The 21608-nt window shown below is 49.3% G+C and overlaps 2 protein-coding genes and 2 long non-coding RNA genes across 5 annotated transcripts; 3 read left to right on the top strand and 1 right to left on the bottom strand.

Annotated features, from left to right (window-relative positions):
- Positions 1 to 533: 533 nt before the first annotated feature.
- Positions 534 to 18725, top strand: LOC120703352. Of its 2 annotated transcripts, XR_005686911.1 has the most exons (3): positions 534 to 638; positions 781 to 988; positions 18580 to 18725. It is a non-coding gene; the product is annotated as an uncharacterized LOC120703352 (long non-coding RNA). The 2 variants fall into 2 exon arrangements; XR_005686910.1 differs by lacking the exon at positions 18580 to 18725 and having other exon boundaries at positions 781 to 1234.
- Positions 7336 to 8351, top strand: LOC120703350. Its single transcript, XM_039987393.1, has 2 exons — positions 7336 to 8092; positions 8197 to 8351. Exons 1-2 carry the CDS (start codon positions 7663 to 7665, stop codon positions 8211 to 8213), a joined length of 447 nt encoding a protein of 148 aa, XP_039843327.1. The 5' UTR covers positions 7336 to 7662; the 3' UTR covers positions 8214 to 8351.
- Positions 14780 to 17829, bottom strand: LOC120703349. Its single transcript, XM_039987392.1, has 2 exons — positions 16503 to 17829; positions 14780 to 16417 (listed from the first exon to the last, which is right to left on the bottom strand). The coding sequence occupies exons 1-2, from the start codon at positions 17672 to 17674 to the stop codon at positions 14962 to 14964; spliced, it is 2628 nt and encodes an 875-aa protein (XP_039843326.1). The 5' UTR covers positions 17675 to 17829; the 3' UTR covers positions 14780 to 14961.
- Positions 18726 to 19047: 322 nt separating the features above from the next.
- Positions 19048 to 19779, top strand: LOC120703353. The gene is made up of 2 exons (XR_005686912.1): positions 19048 to 19166; positions 19330 to 19779. It is a non-coding gene; the product is annotated as an uncharacterized LOC120703353 (long non-coding RNA).
- The last annotated feature ends 1829 nt before the right edge of the window (positions 19780 to 21608 follow it).

The following is a 21608-nucleotide window of genomic DNA, read 5'->3' as shown; positions in this document are numbered from 1 at the left end:
TAATACTATTGCATTTTCGTGATAATTTTCTCAGGTTGAGAACATCATAGACCGGTTAAAATTTGGAGATCGTATTTTTGTTGCGGTGGCCAGCGACTTGGCTGGTTCGCAAGTTTAATGGAGCTTGATGGTTCCTTAAAAAAACATCTTACGTGGCGCCCATTTAATGCGTACAGTCCACTAGTATAGCCCAAAAAGTTATTTGAATATAGGGCCTAAACTTTAAACCATGTCACCTCAAAGAAAATATTAATATTTAGAAGTATTAAATGAAGTCTAATTATAAAATTAATTGTAGAATTCTACGGCTAAACTGCGAGATGAATCTAATGAAGTATACTAATTCATAATTAGTGGATGATTATTGTAGATCACTATAGTAAATTATAGATTAATTAGACTCATTAGATTCGTCTCGCGAATTATCACATATCTGTCAAAAAAAATTATAAACATATTTTATTTTATAATCCTAAATAGTAAGATTCGTTTTGATGTGATGGAGCTAAAAAAAATATTGGTGGAACCAAACAACCCCTAAACTATTTCCGGCAACTATTATCAACCTGTTCCTCGTTCCTTACGTCTTCCCTGTTTTCTCCCTGCTGCTCGGCAACTACTCCAATGGACCACCGGAGGTGAGCACCTGTTCGTTAGTTGCACAATTGAGGCGACTCTGCCTCGAAGGATTCTTCGGTTAACTGTGGACTCTGCATCATCTGGTATTACAGCGTGGATCCGTGATGACAGACCTTCCGCTTCCATGCGTGTCTTATTCAGGGCTCGGGGTGGTCGCTGGTCCGCCCGGTAGTTGTTCGATGAATTGCCGCAATGGTGCTGCACGGCACATGTTCGACTAAACGCCTCTTGAAGACGCGTTCAAGCTGTTAGCCTGGTTGCATGTTGTCTCGTGGAGTGCGGTCTGGTGGCTCTTGGCTACGATGGCCCGAACTAGATACGTGGCTGGTGTTTCAGTGCTGGATGCCAGGTATGTCTCTGGCCAAGTGTTTCACTGTTTGTCCTCTTCTATACATGTATTGCCCATTGTGGGGGTTGCTTGACCATGTACGCGTTGAGTGTCTTAGTTACAAGGGAAGATTAGACTCCAGATTACACTATTGCAATTGGCCTCAAAGGTACTGGAAATGGAAGTGAACTAGAGCAAATAGTTCTAGTACTTATATGAACAACCGAACGGGAAACAAATAACAAGGAGCACTAATTATGTGGAAAATTTGTCTTGCTGTCTAGCCAATCTGGTGGAACGAGTTGGATAGAGCCACAAGGTAGAGTAATTTTTTCATGAGTTCTATAGATGCTTATGGAATAATTTAATTGATTCTACAAATTACAGTGAAAGTAATCAATGACCAAAGTGATGTGTGCATGAAATACCTTTCGGAGAATGCTAGAGGATAATTTCAGTGTATTCCTCCAAACCCTAGAAGGGTGGGCAATATAGTAGCTATACATGGGTCTCTATACGGGCCTCACACAAGGGCCATATAGGCTTTACATATATACACCAACAACCCCCCGCAGTCTGAACTACCAGCGCAGCGGAGTTCAAGACTGGACAACAAAAAAAGCACACACAAGGACAACACCCCCCTAGTCACAACTAGTCACCTGCTACGTTGAGGCTGGAGTGAAACTCCGAGAAAGTCGAGGAGTGGAGACCCTTAGTGAAGATGTCAACAAACTGGGAGGTGGTCGGGACATGGAGGACCCGAACATCGCCGATAGCGACCCTGTCGCGAACGAAGTGCAAGTCGATCTCCACATGCTTCGTCCACTGATGCAGAACGGGGTTGGTGGAGAGATATACGGCGCTGACGTTGTCGCAGTAGACGAGCGTGCTCTCGGTGAGCGGGCTATGGAGCTCTGTCAAGAGCTGTCGAAGCCAGGACGCCTCCGCCACGCCGTTAGCGACAGCAAGGTACTCCGCCTCGTCACTGAATCAGGAGACAACCGGCTGCCGCTTGGACGACCAGGAGACAAGGTTGCCGCCCAGGAAGACGGCATAGACGGAAGTGGAGCGGCGAGTGTCCGGACAGCCAGCCCAGTCAGCGTCGGTATAGACAACCAGCTCAGCAGAGGGGGATCGGTGAAGAACCAGGCTGAAGTCAACAGTGCCACGGATGTAGTGGAGGAGTCACTTCAGCGCAACAAGATGTGACTCCCGGGGATCATCCATATGAAGGAAGACCTGCTGAAGGGCATAAGTGAGGTCCGGCCTGGTGAAAGTGAGGTATGCAAGGCTCCAGCAAAACTCCGGTAGGCAGTAGGATCAGCCATGGGATCACCCATATCAGCAGATAGCTTCGCCTGAGTGTCGACAGGAGTGGAGCATGGCTTGCAATCAGTCATCGCAGCCCGCTCCAGAATATCAAGTGCATATTGCCGCTGGTGAAGGAGAAGAGCAGAAGGGCGAGGCTCAATAGTAACACCCAGGAAGTGATGGAGCTAACTAAGATCTTTCATAGCAAACTCCTACTGCAGAGAGGAGATGATGCGCTGAAGCAACTACTGACTGGAGGCTGTGAGCACAATACAACAACAACAACATAGCTTTTTTTCCCAAGCAAGTTGGGGTAGGCTAAGGCTGTGAACACAATGTCATCAACATAGAGCAGGTAGGCAGTCTCATCCCCACGGCAGTAGATGAACAGAGAAGTGTCAGACTTGGCCTCGGTGAACCCCAATGTCAGCAAGAACGTGGCGAACCGTGAATAGCAAGCCCGAGGAGTCTGCTTTAGACCATAGAGAGACTTGTTGAGCCGGCAGACCATGTCCGGATGACTGAAGTCCACAAATCCCGCTGGCTGAGTACAGTAGGCTGTCTCTGACAAAGTGCCATGGAGAAACACATTCTTCACATCCAGCTGGTGCACAGGCCAAGAGCGAGAGAGAGCGAGCGAGAGCACCGTGCGCACTATTGCGAGCCTTGCAGCGATCCAGTGTGCCATCAGCCCGACGCTTATGCGTCCAGATCCACTTGCCAGTGACCACATTACAACCAGACGGACGTGGCATGAGGTCCCACGTCTGGTTGGCAAGAAGATCCGCGTACTCCTCTTCCATCGTGCGACGCTAGTGAGGATCTGCCAGGGCGTCGCGGACAGAGGAGGGTACCGGAGAGATCTGCGACTCTCCCTCGGTGGCGGAGAGAGTCGCGGACTGAGAAACCATCCGCCGAGTCACCATGAGATGAATATGACTAGGGTCCCGATGGATGACGGGCGGGTGGTACACCGCCGGCTTGACACGAGAGCGAGACGGTGGAGGCGGCGGTGGCGACGGCTCCGGTGTAGGTGGCGGCGGCGACGGCTTCGGTGTAGGTGACGCTGGAGCCTCCGGAGCCAGAGTCGGCGCCGATGCCGGCATCGAACGACGCCGGTACACCTGCACCGGCTGAGCGTAGCGCGCAGGTGCAGAAGGAGGCATCGGGGCCACGCGTGGTGCTGTAGGGGACACCGGAGCCGCGCGTGGCGCGATAGAAGGCACCGGGGCTGCGCGAGGCGCAGCAGAGATCACCGGAGACGGTGCCAGTGTACCAGAAAAACCTACAGGGAAAGGACAGACATACAAAGGTGGCTGAACCACTGGGTCAGGCGAAAACAGGGACCCCTTGTGGTCAGGGGAAGGTGTAGAGGAGGTGGAGTAGGGGAAATCCGACTCGTCAAACACAACGTGTCGGGAGATGAGGACCCGGCGAGAGGTGAGGTCAAAGCATCGGTACCTCTTGTGGTCAGAGGAGTAACCAAGAAACACACAATGAGTCGAGCAGGGCGTCAGCTTGTGAGGAGCAGTGGCGGAAATGTTAGGATAACAAGCACACCCGAAGACACGAAGGTGGTCGTAGCGAGGAGGGGTACCGAAAAGAGCGTGGTGTGGAGTGGGAGAAGGGGAAGCCGTGGACGGAAGACGGTTGAGCAAGTAGGAGGCGGTATGGAGACTCTCAGCCCAGAAGCGGGGAGGCAGAGATGCCTCGATCAGAAGAGTGCGCATGACGTCGTTCGTCGTGCGAATCATCCGCTCAGCCTTGCCGTTCTATGGAGAGGTATACGGACAAGACATACGCAGCTGAACACCCCGAGAGAGGAAGAAAGAACGGGTGGTGGAGTTGTCGAACTCACGCTCGTTGTCACACTGGACGGCCTTAATGGTGAGGCCGAACTGAGTGGACACCCAGGCAAAGAAGTGGAGGAGGGTGGGAAATGTCTCAGACTTGGCGCGCAAAGGAAAAGTCCAAGAGTAATGAGAGAAATAATTAACCACCACTAGATAGTATTTATAACTAGAAATGCTGAGTACAGGAGTGGTTCACAGGTCACAGTGAACAAGATCAAAGACATGCGTCGCATGCGAAGAAGAAGAAAAAAAAGGAAGTCTAACATGACGATCTAGCTGGCACGCTTGACAGAGGTGCTCAGCAGGAGCCCTAGTACAAGTAACATCGGTACTACGACTGAGCTGAGCCAAAACGTCGCGGCCGGGGTGACCAAGCCGGCGGTGCCATGTGGTGGAAGGCGGCGTTGTTGGAAATATGCCCTAGAGGCAATTATATTTTCTTGTATTCATGGTTAATAAAGTGTTCCTTGAATATTCATGGATGACAACTTGTATTGATTAATGTTTATGTGAAGTATTTGTGAAACTCTATACTTGTATGAATATTCTAAAATGTTCCTAGTCGGAGTTCATGTGAGGACACACATGAATATTAGACTAGCACATGTATTAGTTGATTGACTACGTTTCACAAGTCATGGACATGTGGATGTCAAACTAATAATGTGGGCTCATGCGAGACATGAGACTGAACTGACCCAAACAAGATGATGACTTCTCATTACACAATATGTACGCTGTGTCCTAAGACCTGAGATCGTCGTATGTACTCAAGATGTGAACCGACTTACTTAGGAGCCATCAAACGCTGCACCGTAATAGGGTAGTCATAAAGGTGACTTTCGGGTCTGTCAAGAAGCATGCTGTGAGACATAGTCGGTCAAGATGGAATTTGCCCCTCTCTACAAGAGAGATCTCTGGGCCCCTCGAGTGATTCGAATCAGGAAATGCATGGCCATGCTGAGGTTAAGAGTTAACCAAGTATTCCGAATCACAGGATCGAGAAAGAGTGGTCGGCTTTAAACTAGACTAAATATCGTGAGGCAAAGGGAACAACATGTATATGATATTGTGGCGGCTCGTCTGATATGATTTTTGTGTGCGTATAGGAGTTGACATGTTTTTGCTAGAGGCCACTGTCTACTATTGGGCCGAGTAAGAGTACTCGGGTCATGTCTATTCGCATATGAGCCCATAGGGTCACACACTTAAGGGAAAGAAGTCAGATAAGGATGAGATCCGAATTTGACTGGGTTTAGGTGCACTAATGGGCCTTTTCGGCCCAAAAGGGGGCGCCCAAGGTGGGGCCCAAGGCAGCCCACCTAAGGTGCTATATAAACAGAGGGAAGGGGGGCGCCTTAACCCTAGACCTTCTACTATTCACGGTACTGTTCACGTGAACAGTTGCCGACGTGAACAGTAGCCGCCCGTTCCTTCGCGCCCAAGCCCTAGGTCGCCTTCACGGATCTAGCAATCCGGATCGCGACGCTTCTTCCTGTACGTGTGGATACCTTGGAGGTGCCGCATCTGCTGCACAAGGACGAGCCGCACGTGAGGAGGTTCTCGCAACTGCACTGCCGGCTTCTATCTGTTCGACTACATCGACGCGCGACAGAAGTTTCGCATCCGCACGTCTAGTGGTAATCCCGTGATCTATAACTGCAGTAATCCTAGTTTATGCGGTAGAAATTTTTTTGTTTTTGCTACCCCATATTCCTACAGCGGTATCAAGAGCCAGTGCTGTCTCGTTATAGATTCGGATATGTGCATATGGAGATATGCGTAGTTTCAGATCGATCTATGACCTAATTTCGTAAACTAGCTACGAAGGTTGTGCAACGACATACTCCTACCGGTCGGTTTTCCGCCATCGGAGTTAAGTGATGCACATAAACCCGTTCGCTGCGGTTGGAGATCAATGTGATTGGTCGAATCGAAACTTAGGGCATAAGCCATGAGATGCATAGGGCAGTAGATTGGATCTACTGCGAATTCCATTTTGTTGCAAAAGCGTGTTTTACAGTAAAACAATCATAACTTTTGCATACGAACTCGGATTTAGGCGAACTTTATATCGATTTGTATCTATAGAAAAAGTTAGACTTGGTTCAGAACAGCGTTGCTTTTTTCGCGATATTTAGATTTGCGAAATTCGTCCCAGAAGATAGAGTTTTCGGCGATTTAAATTCGAACGTCAGAATCGCATAACTCTGTTTTGCAGGTTTTGTGATCGGTATGGCCCCTATGTGTATGTGATGCATGCGTGTAATTATTTCATGACCTGCGTGTCGTGATTATGACAATTCGGCCGGAGCCATATGAATTGTTGCATTTGATGTAATGGCCTGCGTGCCAATCTGTGATGATCCAAGTCGTGAATGTAATTTTATTTACTAGCTATTAGGTGTAATAGCAAGTTCTAGTTCTTGGAGTTTTCATCACATGAAAAATGATGCACATATACATGGAGATGGAGATCAACATGATGAACAAGTTCCATGAAGATGGAGATCTACATGGCGAACAAGTTCTATGGAGATGGAGATCACCATGAGAACAAGGGCCATACTGATTGACAATTATGTGCTTGCCGTTCTTGACGTTTTACTACTACGTGCGTCATAGTAGAAGTAGAACGACCCCTCACAAATTTGGAGCTATCATGCCCTACCAACTAAACCTTGCACTGTCCCATGTCTTGTACGATTGGTGGTGGGTCTATGAAATTAGGGCGCCACTGGTTTTCCTTGACTAGACAGGCTGTATCGGATACATGCACGCATAAAGGGTTGGTGAGCTTGACAAGGTCATCTTAACGGTTAAGGACCTTGGGGCATAAAGGTTGGGAGCGAGACATGGAGATGTCACCCAACAACAAGAGTCATATGAGATATGATTAGCAAAGAGTTGCTTACCGATCTATCTAGTCTTCTAGCGGTGATGCTAAAGCTCACTAGTCGACTTGATAGTTGTGGGTCTTGAATTGCTAAGAATCAATAGAGGGATATTGATTTTAGTGGGAGTAAATTCTGTTAATTGCTTAATATCGTTTACTCCATCATGAATACGTTTGTCTTAGTATTTTGCATTATTATTTTGTTGTAGATCATGGTCCGCAATAACACCCAATCCTTTTCATTGCGTTCGGTCCTTGAGAAGGACAAACTGAATGGGACTAACTATGCAGATTGGATCCGCAACCTGAGAATTGTTCTCAGGGCAGAGAAAAAGGAAGATGTTCTAGATACCCCATTATCAGAAGAGCCTGCTGATGATGCACCTGCTGAGGAAAAGACTGCTTACAGAAAGGCTTGTGACAACAACCTTGAAATAAGCTGCCTTATGCTCGCTTGCATGGAACCTAACATACAGATGCAGTTCGAGACAAATCATGAGGCACACGATATGATCATGGCGCTTCAGGACATGTTTCAAACTTAGGCCAGGACTGAAAGGTTCAATTTGTCCAAAGCCTTTGTCGAGAGCAAGCTGGCAGAAGGTGCTGCAGTGGGTCCGCATGTAATCAAGATGGTTGGTTACACACAGAGGTTGGAGAAGCTGGGCTTCCCACTTGGCCAAGAGTTGGCCACTGATTTCATTCTCGCCTCTTTACCGCCAAGCTATGGGAACTTCATCTCGAACTACCTTATGCATGGGGCTGAAAAGGGCCTGACTGAACTGTGTGGCATGCTCAAGATAGCAGAGAGTGACATCAAGAAGAGCACAAGCGGCGGCCATGTGATGACTGTCCAGAACAAGCCTGCTTTCAAGAAGAAAGGTTCTTCTTGGAAGAAGAAGGGCAAGGCTAAGGTTGCGAACCCTAAGCCAAACCTTGCACCCAAGGCTAAACCTGGACCAGCTGCAGATAATGAGTGCTTTCATTGTCACGAGAAGGGACACTGGAAGAGGAATTGCAAGCTGTACCTCGCCTCGTTGAAGAACCGTTCTTCCACCTCGGGTACGCTTGTTGTTCATATTACAGAAATATTTCTCGCTGACTCTCATGTTAATTCTTGGGTATTTGATACCGGATCGGTTGCTCATATATGCAATTCGATGCAGGGAATGACAAAGAGTAGAAGCGTTGAAAGAGGAGAAGTTGACTTCCGCGTCGGCAATAATGCAAGAGTTGCTGCTGTGGCCGTCAGGACGATGCAACTTCACCTACCATCAGGATTTATCTTGGAACTTAGTAATTGTTATTTTGTTCCTAGTTTGAGTCGAAACATTGTCTCCTTCATGTTTGATGAAGGATGATTATTCTTTTGCGAGTGAAAACAATGGTTGTGCTATCTCTAAGAATAATATGTTTGCGGCTTTTGCGTCCATTGTGAATGGGCTATTTGTTTTAAATCTTGATGATTCACCTATCTGTAATATTAATGCTAAAAGGCCTCGGCTTGCTGATTTGAATCCTACCTATATGTGGCATTGTCGTCTCGGTCATATAAGCGAGAAACACATGAAGAAGCTCCATTCGGATGGACTTCTAACTTCGTTTGATTGAGTCATACGAGACATGCGAAGCTTGTTTGCTAGGCAAGATGACCAAGACGCCATTCACAGGTTTTCCAGAGAGAGCATCAGACTTACTGGAACTTATACATACTGATGTATGTGGACCAATGAGCTCGATTGCTAGAGGTGGATTCCAATACTTCATAACTTTCACTGATGACTTGAGTATATATGGCTATGTCTACTTGATGAAGCATAAGTCTGAAACTTTTGAAAAGTTCAAAGAATTTCAGAGTGAAGTTGAAAATCAGTGTGACAAGAAAATTAAAGCTTTACGATTTGATCGTGGAGGCGAATATTTGAGCCACGAGTTTAGCAATCATCTAAAGAGTTGCGGAATTGTTCTACAATTTACGCCGCCTGGAACACCTCAGAGAAATGGTGTGTCTGAGCTACGTAATCGAACTCTATTGGACATGGTTCGATCAATGATGAGGCAGTCGGACCTACCGTTATCGTTTTGGGGTTACGCTCTAGAAACAATAGCTTTCACATTAAATAGGGTGCCATCAAAATCCGTAGATAAGACACCATATGAGATATGGACTGGCAACACTCCCAGTTTGTCTTTTCTAAAGATTTGGGGTTGTGAAGTATATGTCAAACGACTCCAGTCTGACAAGCTTGCACCCAAATCGGATAAGTCCATATTCGTGGGATACCGAAAGGAGACCTTAGGGTATTACTTCTACAATCGATCTGAGGGCAAAGTGTTTGTCGCTCGGAACGGAGTTTTCCTAGAGAAAGAGTTTCTCAAAGGAGAGAAAAGTAGAAGAACGGTGCAACTCGAAGAAGTTAGAGATGAGCCAATAGGACAAGACTCTACAAGTGACGCTAATATAGCTGAACAAGTTGAGATGCCTATGGCAACAGAAGCACCTCCGCAACCACGAAGGTCAGCAAGGCTCCGCGCAGTACGGGAATTATTATTGTTAGACAATGATGAGCCTGCGACATATGCAGAGGTGATGGCAGACCCTGACTCCGAGAGATGGCAAGATGCCATGAAATCCGAAATAGAATCCATGAAGGAAAATCAAGTTTGGAACTTGATAGACCCGCCTGATGGTTCTATAAGAAGAAGAAAGATATGGATGGAAATATTCACATCTATAAAGCTCGACTTGTCGCAAAAGGTTTTCGACAAGTTCAAGGAGTTGACTACGATGAGACTTTCTCGCCCGTAGCGATGCTTAAATCTGTTCGGAATATTTTAGCTATTGCTGCATATTTCGATTACGAAATATGGCAGATGGATGTCAAAACAGCTTTCCTCAATGGAAATCTGACCGTGGACGTGTATATGATGCAGCCCGAAGGTTTTGTCGATCCGACCAATGCTGGAAAGATATGCAAGCTTCAAAAATCCATTTATGGATTAAAGCAAGCATCTCGGAGTTGGAATATTTGTTTTGATGAAGTAGTCCAAGGGTTTGGCTTCATTAAAAATGAAGAAGAAGCTTGTGTTTACAAGAAGGAAAGTGGGAGCTCTGTTGCATTTCTAATCTTGTATGTAGATGACATACTGCTGATTGGAAATAATATTCATATGCTTGAGTACATAAAGACTTCACTGAAAAATAGTTTTTCGATGAAGGATTTAGGAGAAGCAGCATACATACTGGGCATCAAGATCTATAGAGATAGATCAAGGAGGCTTATAGGATTAAGCCAAGATACTTACATTGACAAAGTGTTGAAGCGGTTCAACATGGAAGAGGCAAAGAAAGGGTTCTTGCCTATGTCACATGGCGTACATCTTAGCAAGACTCAGTGTCCTACGACGACTGATGAGCGAGAGCGCATGAGCAAAGTTCCATATGCCTCAACAATTGGATCTATCATGTATCCAATGATAAGTACACGCCCAGATGTTTCTTATGCTCTAAGTGTTACGAGCAGATACCAGTCTGATCCGGGTGAGAGTCACTGGACAGCTGTGAAGAACATTCTTAAGTACTTAAGAAGAACTAAGAATGCGTTTTTGGTCTATGGAGGTGAGGAAGAGCTCGTTGTAACGGGTTACACCGACGCTAGATTCCAAACTGACAAAGATGATTCAAAGTCCCAATCAGGTTACGTGTTCACAATAAATGGTGGTGCTGTTAGCTGGAAGAGTTCCAAGCAGGAGACGGTGGCCGATTCTACGACAGAGGCCGAGTACATTGCAGCTTCGGAAGCTGCGAAGGAAGGTGTTTGGATAAGGAAGTTCCTTATTGAGCTTGGTATGTTCCCTAATGCCTCTAGCCCGCTGGATCTCTACTGTGACAACAGTGGAGCCATTGCGCAAGCCAAGGAGCCAAGGAATCACCAGAAGAGTAAACACGTTATGTGGCGATTTCATCTCATTCGAGAGTTCATCGATCGGGGTGAGATCAAGATATGCAAAATACACACAGACCTGAACATTTCAGATCCGTTGACAAAACCCCTTCCACAACCCAAGCATGAGAGGCACACAAGAGCAATGTGTATTAGATACATTCTGGATTGACTCTAGTGCAAGTGGGAGACTGTTGGAAATATGCCCTAGAGGCAATCATATTTCCTTGTATTCATGGTTAATAAAGTGTTCCTTGAATATTCATGGATGACAACTTGTATTGATTAATGCTTATGTGAAGTATTTGTGAAACTCTATACTTGTGTGAATATTCTAAAATGTTCCTAGTCGGAGTTCATGTGATGACACACATGAATATTAGACTAGCACATGTATTAGTTGATTGACTACGTTTCACAAGTCATGGACATGTGGATGTCAAACTAATAATGTGGGCTCATGTGAGACATGAGACTGAACTGACCCAAACGAGATGATGACTTCTCATTACACAATATGTACGCTGTGTCCGAAGACCTGAGATCGTCGTATGTACTCAAGATGTGAACCGACTTACTTAGGAGCCATCAAACGCTGCACCGTAACAGGGTAGTCATAAAAGTGTCTTTCGGGTCTGTCAAGGAGCATAATGTGAGACATAGTCGGTCAAGATGGAATTTGCCCCTCTCTACAAGAAAGAGATATCTCTGGGCCCTCGAGTGATTCGAATCAGGAAATGCATGGCCATACTGAGGTTAAGAGTTAATCAATTATTCCGAATCACAGGATCGAGAAAGAGTGGTCGGCTTTAAACTAGACCAAATATCGTGAGGCAAAGGGAACATCATGTATATGATATTGTGGCGGCTCGTCTGATATGATCTTTGTGTGCATATAGGAGTTGACATGTCTTGCTAGAGGCCACTGTCTACTATTGGGCCGAGTAAGAGTACTCGGGTCATGTCTATTCGCATATGAGCCCATAGGGTCACACACTTAAGGGAAAGAAGCCTGATAAGGATAAGATCCGAATTAGACTGGGCTTAGGTGCACTAATGGGCCTTTTCGGCCCAAAAGGGGGCGCCCAAGGCAGCCCACCTAAGGGGCTATATAAACAGAGGGAAGGGGGGCGCCTTAACCCTAGACCTTCTACTATTCACGGTACTGTTCACGTGAACAGTAGCCGCCCGCTCTTTCTCGCCCAAGCCCTAGGTCGCCTTCGCGGATCTAGCAATCTGGATCGCGACGCTTCTTCCCGTACGTGTGGATATCTTGGAGATGCCGCATCTGCTGCACAAGGGCGAGCTGCACGTGAGGAGGTTCTCGCAACTGCACTGCCGGCTTCCATCTGTTCGACTACATCGACGCGCGACAGAAGTTCCGCATCCGCGCGTCTAGTGGTAATCCCGTGATCTATAACTGCAGTAATCCTGGTTTATGCGGTTGAAATTTTTTTGTTTTTGCTGCCCCATATTCCTACAGGCGTCACGGCAAAGGCAGTAGACGAAGAAGAAGTCGAATGCGGAGCATCAGAAGCAGGAAGACGAAGGGTGTAAAGGGGCCCCGAGCTGTCACATCGGAGGAGCGGACGCCAGGAAGCCGAATCCTTCACAGTAAGACCAAAAGAGTCAAATTCGATGGAACAAGAATTGTTAGCAGTAAACTGGCGAATGGAAAAAAGATTATGAATCATCTGAGGAGCAACAAGAACATTGAGAAGACGGAAAGAACCAGGAGAAGAACCCACGGCGGTGACAGGAAGACAAGACCCATCGCCAATCATGATGGAAGAAGGACAAAAGGAATGTGGGGGTCGGACAGAAGAGAGGATACCGACATCAGGGGTGGTGTGGAAGGAGGCACCCGAGTCGGCGATCCACTCGGTGCTGACCGGCGGTGTCAGCCCCATGGTGCTGAAGGACTGCGCCAATGCGGCCTGGTCCCACCACCTAGGCCAGGTCGGTGGCTGGCTGGGCTGAGCAGGTGGAGTCCAGGACAGCGCGAACTGGGGAGCTGCACCGGTGAACATGGCCGCCGCCTGGAGCTGACGACGAGGCCCCCCACCCTGACCCTGAAACGGCCACATCGAGATGCGCCCTGACCATGGGTTGCTGAAGGATGGCCAGGGCGTACCTCCAGGGGCAGGGGTAGAAGCAGGAGCCGGAGCTGAAGTCGGCGTGCCCCGACGACCCCCACCAGCACCATCGGTGCCAGCACCACCAGGAGCAGTGCCACCAGCACCACCACCACCACGTCCCCGCCGACGACGTCCACCACGGCCCCCCACCCTAGGTCTGCCCGGTGGGAGGAGCACCAAGGAGGGAGGTGGCAGGAGAGGCGGAGGAGGCCGGTGGAGCAGCCACGGGCGCGGTGGAGGAGGACGAGGACGAGCCGGTCGCGGGACCCCTGGTGATCTCCTCGAGAACGAGGTCGTCCTGGACCTGCAGGAAGGAGAGGAAGGGCCTCTAGCAGGTGATCCATGTCCGCAGGTGGTCATAGGTGCTATTGAGACCCTGTAGGACATTGAGCACCAAGACCCGGTCAGGCACCGGACACCCGAGGTCGTGAAGAGCATCAGCCATGCCCTTCATCCTCCTGCAGAACTCACCAACGGAGAAGTCCCCCTGCTCGAAGGTGCGGAAGGGGGCATCGAGCTGGAGAGCGCGGAACTCGGCGTTGCCGAGGAACTACCCCTCGAGCACCAGCCAGGCTTGTCGTGCAATGCCGCCGTGAGTCCTGACGATGTCCTGAAGATCTAGGGAGATGGTCCCAAAGATCCAGAACATGACGACACTGTCGAGGCGCAGCCACACCACATTCCGCGCCTCGGCCGGCGTGTCGAGGAGGATGTGGTCGTCAAGGGCGTAGCGGCGGAGGGCGAGGAGGACCTGGTCCCGCTAGCGCCCGTAGGAGGAGGACGTAGGGTCGAGGAGGACGGAGACCAAGGCCTTGATGTTCTGGACGCCGGCGGCCTGAAGGTGGAGCTAGGCGACCATGGGATCGATCGGGTCGAGCCGGGGTCCAGAACCAGAGGGCGAAGCCTAGTGGGAAGAAGAGGCGCCGTGCTCGGTGAAGGGGACGACGGGCTGCTGGCCGGAGGAGACAAGGAAGTAGTGCTACGCCTCGACGACCCGATGAGTGAGAGCATCGGCCGCGGAGCGCTCGCGCTCCCAAGCGAGGGCAGCCGCGCGGACGCGCTCCTGAGCCACCGCAGCCTCGGACTTGGCGGCGAGGAGGGCCGCGGCGAGAGCAGCGTCGGCCGTAGCAGCTCCGGCGACGATGGTCTGCTGCCCGCGGTAGGCCGCGGCGGCGGCGCGTCCGCGGGGGGCATACCCAGCCCGCGCCAAGAAGGAGGAGGGCCCATGGCGGCTGCAGCGGCAACAGCAGCGGCAGCGCCCGGCCCCCCGCGCCCGTGCCCAGGGTGGCGGCGGCGGCGGCCGGAGGTGGAGCGCCGGGGGGGACCGCGCCCCCCGCGCCCGCGCCCAGGGTGGCGGACGGCGGCGGCCGGAGGGGGAGCGCCGGGGGGAGCCCCGACGGCGGCAAGAGCAGCGGCGGCAGAGGCAGGCCACGCGCACGGCGCCTGCAACAGAGGAGCAGAGGCAAAAGCGCCGGGAGCAGAGGAGCCTGTAACAGAGGAGAGGGGTGGTGCCGGCTGCGCCGGCGGCCGGCCGGCCATGGAGGCGGCGGCGGCAGGAGAGAGGAAAAGAGAAGCTAGTCTGATACCATGCTTGAGGATAATTTCAGTGTATTCCTCCAAACCCTAGAAGAGTCGGTAATATAGTAGTTATACATGAGCCTCTAGATGCCTCACACAAGGGCCATATAGGCTGTACATATATACACCAACAGAGAACACATGGATAAACAGCTCAACATCTTAATAGAAGTTACAAACACAGTACTCACTACTCAGTTGAAAAAAGAAAGTAGAAATCATAGACTTTCATCACTTTTGATATTCATCATCGCCAGATAACTGATGCTCATCAGACTTCCTCTTGTGAGTTGTGACATTGCCTTCTTTTGCGGAAGAGTGACACTGCTGCATAGGCTGCAATATAGGCTAGGACAGGGATGACCAAATAGATGACATTCTTGGACGTCTCCCAGTCCCTGGTACTGCCTGCTGCATAAGCCCCCAGGAGGCCGAGCATGTCCAGCAAAATAGCTGTGTGCATTGGCCAGAGTGGCAGTTGATGTTTGTGCAGGGTCCATGGTAGCAGCAAGATGACGACGACAATGGAAGCCATGAAGGAAGTGGAGTTGCTATAGAAGAAAGCATAGTACCGGCCTTTGTTGACGTCGTGCAGGATTGGGTTACCGGAAGAGTGACCATAATTGCTGTCCTGCCACAGGCCACCTGGTGGTTTAAGGCCACTCTGATAGGTAACGCTCGCAGCCAGAACTCCTAGCAGCATCAAGTATTCACGCATGTTCTTCTCCTTCTGTGCTTCTGGCGTCTTTCCTGTAGTTTCACTTCGAGGACCCGTCTTCTGTTCTGTGATGCTGCCGGAGGATCCATTTTCCGTGTTAACGCCTCTTGATAGAAGTTTCTTTAGGTACGGGTAAACCCAGAAAATGACTACCTCCAAGGCTACAAAGGCAAATACAGCAACAACCAATGTTAACACATAGATGGAGGTGCGCAAATCCCGTGAGCTCCCAGCAGCGTAGGCTCCCATGAGTCCAAACATGCCCACCACCATGCATACATATAGTGCGTAGCACCGTATGCCTGGCCTGTACAGGTTTGGGTTCACAAGGAGAACAATGACAGCTACGGAAGCCATGAAGCTTGCCGCGTTGCAGTAGAAGAATGCGCTGTAACGTGGGCGATAGTTATCGTAGAGGACTGGGTACCCTGCACGGTGCCCACCAGCTTTGTCATCCGACCAGAAGCCACCTGGTGGTGTCAACCCAGCTTGGTAAGTGAGCGTCGCAGCCAAGATCGCAAGGAGCAGCAGCACCTCGCGCCTGTTCTCCAACTTCTCAGCATCTCGATGGTTGTCCTCATGGTCTAGGGTGAAGAAGATGATATGAATCACCACATATACAAGGACAACCCCTGCCAGGGCGACAACATAGATGGAGGTGATCTCATCTCTGCAACTCCCTGCAGCATATGCAGCTATTAGACCGAACAAATCCAGTAGCATGGCTGCCTCCAGCGTGTGGCGCTTAAGAAGAAATCTGCTCTGGACCATTATGATGACGATCAGGGATGCCACAAAGGCTGCAGAGTTGCTGTAAAAGAACACCTTGTACCGGGTAGGGTGGGTTGTGAGGAGTATTGGGTCACCATTCTTATAATCAGGTCCATCGGTAGGCCAGAGGCCACCAGGTGGATCAAATCCTGCTTGGTATGTGATGCTCACAACTAGAGTAGCAAGCAACATAACAAGAGAGCGGGCCTTTTCCACCGCTTCCTCGCGTTGTGTGTTCCTAGGAATTGTGCAGGGGTACAATGAGTTAAATCGCAAGTTAGAATTGAGGAAGCTGAGGTGGCGGTGAAGTTGTTAATACATACCTGCTGCTGGTCTGATGATCTCGTTGAGGTTGGCACTTTGATCCGAAGAAACTCATTATTGCATTCAGTTTCAGACATTCAGAAGCAGATTTATGCGTGTGACCCTCCTTTTTTACCGCTTTGGTAAGAGCCGCTTGGAGGAAGATGTAGGCAAGAACTGCACCAATGAGACAGACAACATAGGTGGTGTCGTCGACCTCCCTGCAGCTCCCAGCAGCATATGCGCCCATGAGGCCAAAGAGTGCTGTGATGATGAGCCCGTGCAGAGCAACAAACCGTACAGATTTGTTGCTGCTCAGCTTCTTGTCCACGAGCAGGATGATGATTAGTAGGGATGCTATGAATGCAGTGGTGTTGCAGACGAAGAATGCCTGGTAGCGGCTGCGGTAGTGTTCCTGCAGAACCGGGTCGCTCATCTTGTGGTTACCCTTGGAGTCGCCCCAGAAGCCACCTGGTGGATTCAGCCCGGCCACATATGTGATGGCAACTGCAAAGGTCGCCAGCAACATCAAGACCTCACGCAGTTCTTCTTCGTGCTCAAGCGTGCCAGTATCCTTGCCTGCTTGCTTCTGGGTTTCCTCGCCATGATTGCCGCCTTGCTTCTCGGTGTCCTCCCCTTGCTTCTTTTGCATCACCATCGCCAGCACCGATTTGTCGGAGATGACATAGGCAGAGAAAGCTATGACGATGTAGGCAAAGACAGCACAGACCAGCAAGGCAGAGTAGATGGTGGTGAACATATCCCGGCAGCTACCAGCAGCATAGGCCCCCATGAGGCCCAGTAAATCGAGCACCATGACCACACGCAGCAAAGCCTCCCAGCCCGTGTTAGTCCCGTCCAGGACGAGGAGGAGGAGGCTGACCACGAGCGATGCAGCGAACGCAGTCGCGTTGCAGTAGTAGAAGGCGAGGTAGCGTCTGTGGTGGGCCTGCTGGAGGATCGGGTCGCCTGCATGATGGCCATCCTCCGTCTCCTGCCAGGCTCCCCCTGGCAGGTTTAGTCCGGCGACGTACGTCACCGTCGCCACCAGTGTGGCCAGCAGGAGGAGGTACTTCCTCAGCTGGAACTCCGTGGATTGACATGAAGACTTGTTGCCTGCAAGTTGGTCGGAAGCCTTTTGATCGTCATTCTCCGTTGGATTGCTGGGAGCTACTTCGTTGCTGGACGCCATTGGCTTAACTGTGGTGGAAGTGGCACAAGGTGAACAAGGCACCTTGAGGCAGCGCTAATGCCCAGGCATGGAGGGTGGAGCTTCTTGTTAAAGAGCTGAGCCGGCAGAGCATAGCATCACCAAACCTTGGGCCCGGCAGAATTGGGTCCTCCTGGCATCTGCTTGTCTCACAGTCGTTGGAAGATTTATCAAGTCTTCCTATCTAAAGTTGATTCCATTCCTTTTTCTCTGGCTTATCTTCCAATTTAACAGGTATCAATGGTCCTTTCAGTTCTGTTTGTGTCCATGACGACTTATATTCAGATTTTTGCAACAAGCAACATATTTTGTTTGCATATCAGCTTTCAGTTTGCCATGTTGATTTCTGCGACTTCTTTTTAACCTCATTTACATCAAGCTGCAATACTTGTTTCATTCCATATTTTTCTATCCGAAAGAATGCTCTGAACTATCATTCTCCAAGCAACATGGAAGCTTCTTAATGGTTTTTTTTTAAAGTAAAGAAGCTTCTTAATGTTATGGAGAATAGAAATACTCAGACCCAATTCAGAGTGTTGTCCTGTGAACTGGATTATTTCTTATTCTTTTTTTATAAGGATTATTGCTTATTCTATGTGACCACTGATCAAGAAAAGCTTTTCCTATTTTATTCACAGTTTTTAATACAACTCTGGGAGATGCTTGTTTCAAGTCACCGCATGTACACAAATTACCTACACCCAAATTGCAATTGGGAAAGAATTAAGGCATTTTCACCTTCCAGTTGTTAAGCTTCAATCATTCATACCAACTGCCCTAAACATGCTATTCTGTGATATGCATGAGATCATCTGCACATGTCATGATGCAGACGCATCGAGTATGTTACGTACACCAGTGAGCTGTCGTCTGTGAGCTGTCTGCAGAAGGCTCAAGATAGGCTGCCGTCTGTGAGCTGGAACACCAGTGAGAAATTGATTGGCTGTGCGTCGTTTAATGAGATGCCACGTACACTTGGTCCATATTGGGGTAAATGCCCTGTTTCCTGGAGAGGATGCAGGGCTGCACAGAGTACAGGGCCCACGTTTGGTAAACCATCACATCAAGATTTCACAAAAAGACGAACTTTCGCATGGAGTACTAAATGTAGTCTATTTGTAAAAAATTTTTAAGAATGAGTGTAACTTTTCGAGATGAATCTAATTACGGTAATTAATTGATGATTTGCTATAGTGATGCTACATTACCATCATCTAATCGCGCGGTCAAAGGCCTCATTAGATTCGTCTCGCGATTTACACGGGGAGTTGTGGAAGTAGTTTTGTAATTAGACTTCGTTTACTACTCTAAATTTTTGGTCAAGAATTTTTTTTAAATCTTTGACCAAACACGGCCCAGGTGGTCATGCTGCCAGTGTATACGGCGAAATTCAAAGCTTCAGAGCAGCTATGGCCTATGGTTGGTGAAAATCGGGAATTCTGTAGTGTGCTGGAAGTATGGTCGAGGCCGCCTGGTAAGTCTTCTGTTTTGCCCCGTTTCCTCATGATGTGGCCTGAGCATCTTTCTTTTTAATATACTTGATTTGACAAGTTTGATAAAGTTAAGTGCCCATGGCTCTCATCATTTGTTCCTGGGAAGTGACCTAATTAGATAATCAGGACTTCATTGTCATGCAGTTGCAAAGTTATGCGATAATGCATGGAGGATCATTATAACCACTGAAGTGATTCATGTGTCTTTTCGTAAGGCAGTTTGTCTTGTGTGCCTCATGCGAAGTTATGCAAAAACACATCTTGGATTTTTCAGGACATCCCAAGAGAAGACTTTGTAGAAATAATTGTGTTACTGTTCCAACAAGCAGTTGAAATGATTTGTTGACAAATATAATCGGGTTTATGTCCTAAAATAGTTACAATACAGGGCAGAGGCACTAAACATTTTTTTCTTTTGGAAAAGAACGCACGAGTCTCGTAAAAGTTGTAGCATGATGGGCGCCATCAAGAATTGGTAGTGACCTCTTCTCTTAATGAAAAATGCGCTCAGTCGTGGTTGCTAAAAAGAATTGGTAGTGACCTGATCAATTCAGAATTCATATCAATTGAGGCAGAAGGCATGAAGTTCAGATTTTTTTTTGCCAGTTGGAGTACTATGAATTTATGAAACAACCTTTCAAATTAGCTCATCCCCAAGTGTATGAAATAATTGATCACCTTTATGATGTCATATGGCAGCATGTCATGATACGACGTCATGGCATCTTTTTTTTTTTGAGAGCGACGTCATGGCATCTTTGAACCATCATGGGGGAGCATTTAGATATGGACGAGCACAAAGTGGAATAGGCAAAGCGAGCCCCAGCGATGGGCAAAGCGAATAACTTTGGTCCTCTATTTCCTCAAAGTGGACGCAAAGAATGGAACCAGGTCCCAGAGGATAAAATAGCTACACGAGGAAAACGCCTAGGTACTCCTGTCTCTGATTGAACAACATCAATCTCGCGTTCACATTTGGCCAGGCTGATTGAGTTTCAGATGGTCGCGAGGGGTAAGGCATTTATCCTAGGCATTACCCCTGAAGTCCTGAACTGTTAGCCGTGAAACAAGAGTGCTGCTCTTGACGGCTTGATGCTTTGCGAGTTCCTCTGCAGGATGCTTAGGGAACATGTGTGTATTTGTTTGTACAGATGGAGGCAGATGGCGTACGAGTTGAGCCCCTAAACCATACGCCAGCGGCGCACACGGTTGTTGGCCTCTTGCTGCTGCTGCCTGCCTAACTCTGCAGTCCTGTTGCTGTTTCTGTTGCTGCTGATCCGACAGCCGCTACCAATCGACCAATGAACTTCGCCACGCCAATCTGGCACCAGAGGTTGGGCGAAAATGTAATAAATGTTGGGAAACGTACAAATTCGGTCAAAGACAAGCGAATGACTATGGATAGTTCTTGCTATAAGTTTGTATATGTCATTTAAAGACTATGCTAAGTTAATCGGGTAACTGGTAACCGGTGATGCCGCTAAATTAACAATAGTCGTGATAAATTCTATCAATAAAATATATCCTAACAAAAGTCCATCGAACCCCAATCTCTAGTAGAAATCCAAAACGTATAACCATTTAGAATAATCCTCCTTTTGATTGGATTCAGATCCTCCATTTGGAATATAATAGAATGTGGTGACAAATCAGGCAGCAGATAGGAACACATTGAAGACTCGGCCCCCGCGTCGCTCCTAGGGCGACTCGGGCGGCGCCGCCGCCACCCCCAGCAAGTCCGCCCCTTCCTCCCCAACGCCGCGCCGCTGCCGGAGCTCGCCAATGGAAGTCCATCCGGCCGCGATGAGGGTGGCGGCGGGCGCTTCTCCCCCCTGAGGTTTTCCTCCCGCATCCCCCCTCCCTCTCTCTCTTCTCACCGGAGTTGATCCGACCGGTGGCCGCCGTCGCCGCTTTTATCCGCCAACGCGTAGATCCGGTGATGGTGGTCCTCAATATGACGCCTGCTGACCCTTCTTGGGTCTGCCCCTTGCGGATCGACCGCGGGGTCCCGACTGGTAGGTGCCGCTCGTCGAGCGGCGCGGCTGGACGGCACCTCTGCCACTCTGCTGTCGACGCCCCTGTGCGGCTGCTTGTGGCGGCGGCGTCTCGGCTGGATCCTTGCGGTGGCCGGGCTCCCTCGCCGTGGCGAGGCGAGGTCTGCGTGTCCAGGGCCCGTAGTCCTCCCTTCTCCGACGAGATCCCGGGCTCGGCCGAGGTGCTGGCGAAAGCCTGGACGACGATGTCTGCGGACGCCTCTACCTTCTTGAAGGCGTCCTTTTGCACCTCTCCGCTTCTCCATACCGGATGGAGCCTCCTCTTTGTTGCTGCTGTTTGCTCCTCGTCAGCTCGCCGGCGTCGGTGAGGCCCTACCACCGCTCTGTGTCTGTCTGCGGCGCCCATGGGTGAGTAGCCTTGGCTGTCCA

Source organism: Panicum virgatum, chromosome 4K, assembly GCF_016808335.1.
Source record: "Panicum virgatum strain AP13 chromosome 4K, P.virgatum_v5, whole genome shotgun sequence".
In the NCBI taxonomy this organism is placed as follows: domain Eukaryota; kingdom Viridiplantae; phylum Streptophyta; class Magnoliopsida; order Poales; family Poaceae; genus Panicum; species Panicum virgatum.
The sequence above is the reverse complement of the archived record's forward strand: the minus strand, read 5'-3'. Positions and strand labels throughout refer to the sequence as shown.